Below are 6888 nucleotides of genomic sequence, written 5' to 3'. Positions count from 1 at the left end.
CGCCGAAAGGGAATTGGATCTTTATTCGTTGAATGCCGTGTAATATGTGATCGCTTCGTTTCCTTCCAAATCCCCACATTCACAATTCGTTGTTCCGTTCGCTTGTATTTTTCCATGTCCATTTCCAGCTTTTCCGTCGTTTAGTGGAAGCTCCGATCGAGATTGGCCAATTTCGCATGCACCATACCCAATACGACCTCCTCTCGTTTTCCCCCATCAGTTTCTCCCCTAAATACATCTTACGTCTTTTGCGTTTCGGGCAATACATATTTCATTCCCTGCCTGCATTTTCCATATTTTTTTCAATTGTTTGACGTGAGTGTGTGCGGGGGGAGTTTTGTGCGGCTGAGTGTGTTCATTTTTTCAATTTGTTTAAGTTTTTCTTTTTGTATTTGTTGACTTTGTGTACCAAAGACTTTGTGTTGTTGCTGTCGCTTGTGCATACAGCCCAAAAATAATGTGGAAACTTTCGTTTATTCTTTGTTCTCTTTTGTATTCGGGTGCCTTAACCTGCCATTCCCGGTTCCCTTAAAAACCCTAACAAGTCTCAACTACCTCGGTTAAATTCGGTTACCAACAGAAATAAACAACTAAAAATCTTGTTTCAAATTTACGTACAAATAATATATTTTTCCAAATCAAAATTTAAAAAAAAGCAATGAACATAATTGATTTCATAATTCTGTGGTGTTTTATAAAATTAAAAATCAAATTAATATAATCAATAACCTGCCGTTTTCTTAAAACACCTTCTGCTAGAGAACCTTTTGTATCCTTTTGCTATGTAATTTGCGTTAGTTTGCGGTTGGTAGTAGCTTCTAGGAAACTCGCACGACCACCCTTCTGCATCCATACTTTCATGGCCTTTTCCATTTCGAGACAGTATTGCAGGCTTTGGTTAAGCTCATTAAGGTTTTTGCTTGACTGCCTTGAGTTCCATCGACCGACGGAATTGAAAAGGGAGCCGGGGAAACTTAGGGGGCGTGCAGGTTTTTATTTCCCCTCAGCCATTTCAACAGAGATTTGATGCGATATGAATAGTTGCTCATTTTTGCTGATATCGCTTAACATTGATAAGTTCTTAATATTGAATATTTTATGTGTAATATGATGCCTAGCCCCAGGTAAGTCCCTGCTCGGGCGCCAACACAGGCAATACCATTTTCTCTGGATTCCTTTATAAATGTTTAACAAATATTTTATGGGACAACATTGTTCCAAATATTCTATACCAAATTTTTTTCTCGCAGAAAGGAATTCCAGAAAAACAAGGACTACCTTCACGGGCTGGCCTGATATATTTTATGCTCTCTACATTTGCATCTAAACTTGTTTTCTGATTGTTCTTGTTGTTGTGTTCGTAGTGCTGATGATTTTATGTGTATTTTCGGTATTCTTTACCACACGACATTTAGAAGTGTAAAATACTTATATGTCTATTTCTTGATATAGTGCGCGCAAAAAAAATTGTTCTTCCTTCTTATAAACTTGGCGCTAGACAATTATGTTTTAAATATATATCGTATTTCGGCAATAGCCAAACGAGCAGCAGGTTTTCCAAAGAACTCTCACATTGCATTTATAGTAAGTAAACATATAGAAAAAATAAGTATTTCAATACATATATTACCCACATTGGTAATGGAAGGTCCAGTGAAGAAGCAACTATAAGACTATCACAAAGAAATGTAAATGTAAGTAAATAATTTAAATGTATCCAATATAGTAAAAGGTGTTTTAATATTTGAGCAATTAAGCTGGACCGTTGGCACAATGAAATCGAATTTCATTAAAAGGCGTGCCACCATAAAAAAGGTTGTAAAGTTTGCAATGGTGTAAACAATTTTGCACTGCTCTTTTTGTTTGTTTTTTTCTTATTTATTTTCTTTGCCTTTATCAATATTTCATGGTCTGACTAAAAAAAATCGTTTCCGTTTTTGCACGTTTATCCATTGTCTTTAGCTACCTATCCATGTTCATCTAGTCTGTCTATATGTGTTGTAAGGTCCATTCCTTTTATGCTTGAAACTCGCCAGAAACCACGCGTTTAATTATGACAAGAAACCTCAAAAAAAAACGACATCAAAATGGGTGCAGTATTTTGTGTTAGTATCCCTTTATATATTGCCTTTGCGGTTGTTTCCTGTTTCTCAAAAAGCATGTGCCACTTAACAAATCGCCAGTTTTTTTGTTGTTTTCTTTTTTTGCTGCATTACAAATTTTTTTTAGCGGATAGGACTCGGTTTTCATTTGCATAAAATGTTTACCTCTCTTCTTTTTTTAGATTTTCGATTTTGTAAAATTTGCTGATCAATATTTTTTGTTTGTCAAGAAAATTATTGTCCGCATTGCAGCGCCACCTACCGGTTCGGTTTGGGGTGAAAAGGAGTGTGTTTTGTTTCGATTAGCCAGCATCAAAATCTAAAGGTTTGAAATCACTTAAAAAGGTCCCTTTAAGTATGCAATTCATTTTTTTATCCGGAAGTTGCAAATATAACCACCGGAAGACAAGTTTTTTTCTAAAATACACTTTTAGCTACCTTTTAAAGCGGGTTTCAAAATCTCTAGATATTTCTTTGGCAATAGTTTTTGCTTTACAATTTTATTTGGGTCGCTTTTGGCAGACCAATTGCAGCTGCCCTTTAAACAATGAAAAATATAAAGGTCTAATACTGCAATTGTCCGCTGACCTCTCAAAACGTATGATGTTGTGTGTGTCCCTGTAATTTTCTTTGAGGGCTACTAAACTGGATGACTTCCTCATAAGCTGACCTTCTGCACTCCCTGCACTTCCGTGTTCGACTCCACCGCGGTTTGCGCTGCTTTTTCGTTGTGCCTGCTCTCTTGGTCTCTGGATCCCTGGATCTCCTGCTCCTGCTACTGCTCCTGTTCCCGTGTTCCTGCTACTTCTCGATAATACTCCTCCTTCTATATTCCTTCTATGTACATTCAGTCTATACTTCCTACTTCCTATACTATCTCAGCTCCTCGAGCTGCTTAAATCACGAATAGATCGCTGCAGCTGGAGGAGTTGCGCCGCTTGAGGCTGATGGCCTTCTTGAAGCGCAGCACCGACGAGATGAATACCTTGGTGCGGGCGGTCAGTTTCTTGACCACCTTGCGGTTGCAGGTATTCCTTCGTCCACCATCGACTCCTCCTCCTCCTGATCCTCCTCCTGCTCCGTCCTCGGCACCTCCGTCCACCTCCAGCTCCAACTCATCATCGCTGTCAGCCAGACCGAATCGCTCCTCCGCCGCCAATCGTCCCTCCAGCTGCAAATCATCCATCGCCCGGAGCTGATAGCGCCGCTGCAGCTCGGCGGCCGCATCCGCTGCGGCAGATGTGGAAACGCCGCCGTCGAACGAGCGACGCTTGCGAAACGGACGCCGATGCCGTATAGTGGCCGCGAGCATATTGAATTTGCTGAGGGGCGTCGGCTTGACCGCCCCCGCCCCCGCCTCCTCCTCCTCGTCCACCTCGCTCTCGCCCATCTTCAGAATGCTCTCCAGGTTGAGGGGCTTGCGGTTGGGATTCTCGATCCGCGACCGGCTCGCCCTCGACGTGCTAGGCACTCCGTCCGGATCGCCGCCGTTGGCGTCGCCGTTCGGCAATCTCTCCTGCAATCCGCCATCGAAGATCTCCTCGTCGCCCTGGCAGACGCTCATCTGGCGGACCATTCGCCGCGTCTGCAAGTGCATGCCGCGGTGCTTCTGGATCGTACTCTGCAAGTTCAGCCGCTGCAGCTCCAGCTCCGTTAGCAATCGCAGCCGCTGCGGATTGAGCTTCACCTGGGCCACAATGCCGACCAGCAGCTCGTCCACATTGTGGTCCAAACCAGATGAAGTCTCGATAAATTTGCAAGCTATATCTTTGGCCACCTTGCGGCCCACTGAAATTCGAGGGGTTAGGAAAAATGGGGGTAGTGTGTAAGTTCATAATGAAGAATATGTTGTGTGTCTGCCAACCAACTGGATTAATCCTAAGCAAATCCTAAATCTTTAATAAACAATTTATATTTTCAAAAATTGTTATTTAAATTGGCATAGATTTTTTCATTTAATTTTTAATTGCATTTTGTTTAAGTGAACCTTATTTTGTGAAATGTCAATATCTTTAGAAATTAAAGGAATTTTTTATACGCGATGGATGATTTTTTTTTTTTTTAATACGCAATCCTTATCTGCCTTTAAACAAAGTTTTAATTTTATTTTCTACTTATTATTTATTAATATTATAATTTCCCGATTCGACAAAAAAACAATACAAATTATAAAACAAAACTCACAAAATACAAATCATTGTGGATCTTTGACTTTTTTTCTTCTTGAAATATGTTTTTAATATATTCTTAATGAACACTTTGCAGAGCGATTCAACCCAGTCAGTCAGCGAATTCACGGGCTATGAACACATATATGATATGTAGTATTAAATGGAATACTCACTTTGACGTGTAACGACGCGATGGCGCTGCAAATCCGTTTTGTTGGCCACCAAAATGGCTCCGCGTGACAAGAGCATCTCGTTCTCCTTGAGATACTGCAGGACCCGCTCGGCCGCCGCGAAAGTGTTGCGATCTATCACCGAGTAGACCACCACGAAGAGGTCGATGTTGTAGGTTGCGCAGAAGGCCTCCGTCTAAAGGGCGAAACAAATTGGTTGCGGGAAAGCGCAGAACATAAAAAAAAAGAAATCAAGATAGAGATGAACCATATGGTGCACAAAAGTAGGCACGAAAACGAAAATCGTTCTAATGAAATTTCCAAGCGGGCAAGGAGTGGGAGTAGGTGGGTGGTGGGTGGCGAGGGGTGGGGTGGGAAAAGACCACCACTCACTCGAGAATGAGCCGTGCCCCCAGTTCATGTGAGACGCTTGGCTGAACGCCTTTTGCAGCTGACCTTGGTCAGATTAAAGACTTGAAGCTCCTCAAGTCAACAAAATAATTATTTTAAAACAATTGAATAATTTACCGAATATATATATTTACTCCGTTCAATTAGATTCTCTTTGCAACATCTCCCAAAAGTAACCTTCTGTAGAAACAGTATATATTTTTGAGTTCCAATATTAAAACAGCATTTGAAAAAAAATCAGAGAAGTGCCCGATTTGATTCCCTCTTAATGAGAAATCTGCTGAATGAAAACTCCAGGATACTTTAAAAATGCCTACGCCATCACTTTGTTTCTTCTTTAAAGTGATGGCAGAAACACAAAAGTGTTAATGACATTTGGCAAATGTGTCAGAGGCAGATGGCTCTTAGCCCACAGCCTGATCCACTCAACCAGACTGGGAAAATCGGAAAAATCCCCAGCCAGATGAGAAGGGTCTGAACTGAACTGAACTGAAAATGAGGGGCTTTTGTTTGGGTCAACTACTTTCTGGGAGGTGCAACCACTAATTTCTACGCTTACTCACCGACATCTCGCATGCGGGATGATCAATAATTTCCAAATCCGTTTCAATGTTATCGACTAGCACCGATACCGTCTTCTGTCCATAATCATCATCTAAAAAAAGGCAACAAAAAAAATAGAGAGCCTTTGCCAGTCGTTCCCTTAGTTTGAAATCTTACTACATAGGTTTCTAAGAAATAATTGGATTGTGTATAGTCAAACTACCCAAGCAGGAGTGCGTTGTTCAAGCGTGTTTTCCAAGAAGTGCATTTGCGAATATTACTACTATATACTACTGTAAAAAAAATAGAAGAAAGCCACCCCGAGAGTTTTCAGGGAAATCAAAATAACAAGTTCTTAAATGCAGTTTCAAGGGTCTAAAATCGATTAAATTGCACCAGAGGCGGCGACAACCTTTGGGGGGCGTGTCGCCCATAAAACCGTAATCAAAGTGATTTTATTTGCCCAGCAAGTTAATGTCGCAATTGACGCTCCCCCTTTCTCTGTCTACATTGACTCGTTTTTTAAGCGAGCCATAAAACGTGGAAAAGGAGGCAGACAGTGAACTTGTAGTGGAGGGCAGGGAGTGCAGGGAACCGGGTCTGGGAACTCGGAGCTCGCAACTCGGAACTCGGGACCCCGGACTCGTAAAGCCTTCTTCTCCGGTGGTGCACACGGAAAGTGCTACGTCACCGCAGCACTGTCATACAAAATAACAAGGAACTTATGCCTTGAAACTCGAAAAAATGCCAGTAGGTTTAAATTTAATTAATAAATATAATATCAAATAAATTAAAAAATATATAAATATTGTATAAATAGATATTGATATATTTATTTTAAAATACTTTTTCTTTTTCGTGGCTATTATAAAAAGTCTGCAAAATGGTAAAGGTTCTTGTGATATTAAAAATATGGCTTGCTTTAAAGGATTAAAGGCTTAAATATATATATAGGCTTAAATATATAGTATACTATTTTTAACGCAGATTATATATTTTGTTCTATTTCGATGCTATTATTAAAAGTCAGTAAAGCTTTAAATATTTTTGAGATATTAAAAAAATGGGTTGCTCTAAGGAAATTGCTTAAATGGAAAAATAGGGAAATTTATTAAGATGACCTAATGTGTGGACAACAAAATAGTAAGCATTCAACTAATTATAAAATATATATCATAAAAAGTTCACGAGGATTTATTTGGGTACTCGATTTTCCCTAGCTTTAACTAGGCAATTTTTCTCAGTGCATGAGCACCGCCCAATACACGCTTTGTCAGCAGTTTGACACGGGCCAACACGGACCAGGATGGCGGCGCAGCTCGGGTGGCCGGAGTAGCAGTACGAAAAAAGGACTAAAGGACCTGGGAAGGAGTCGCAAAAGCAGACAATGACTGCAGTTTGCGTCCGACTCTGTTTGCATTCAGCTGTGGCAAATATTTAGACGCCAGTCGACCCGCATCTGCCAATCCTTATACCCATCCCTATCCCCTT

The 6888-nt window shown here is 40.6% G+C and overlaps 1 protein-coding gene across 2 annotated transcripts in view; it reads right to left on the bottom strand.

The window, feature by feature from the left end:
* Positions 1-659: 659 nt before the first annotated feature.
* The window catches only part of LOC108057266 (uncharacterized), a 45135-nt gene continuing 38906 nt past the window's right edge, over positions 660-6888 (bottom strand). For both annotated transcript variants that reach the window (XM_070218604.1, XM_017141444.3), the window contains 3 exons: positions 5418-5509; positions 4447-4639; positions 660-3890 (listed from right to left, as the gene is read on the bottom strand). In XM_070218604.1, the coding sequence (XP_070074705.1) occupies positions 2998-3890; positions 4447-4639; positions 5418-5509 (1178 nt within the window). In that variant the 3' untranslated portion in view covers positions 660-2997. The remainder of the gene's footprint in view (positions 3891-4446; positions 4640-5417; positions 5510-6888) is intronic.

Source organism: Drosophila takahashii, chromosome X (assembly GCF_030179915.1).
Source record: "Drosophila takahashii strain IR98-3 E-12201 chromosome X, DtakHiC1v2, whole genome shotgun sequence".
Taxonomy (NCBI): Eukaryota; Metazoa; Arthropoda; class Insecta; order Diptera; family Drosophilidae; genus Drosophila; species Drosophila takahashii.
The sequence above is the reverse complement of the archived record's forward strand: the minus strand, read 5'-3'. Positions and strand labels throughout refer to the sequence as shown.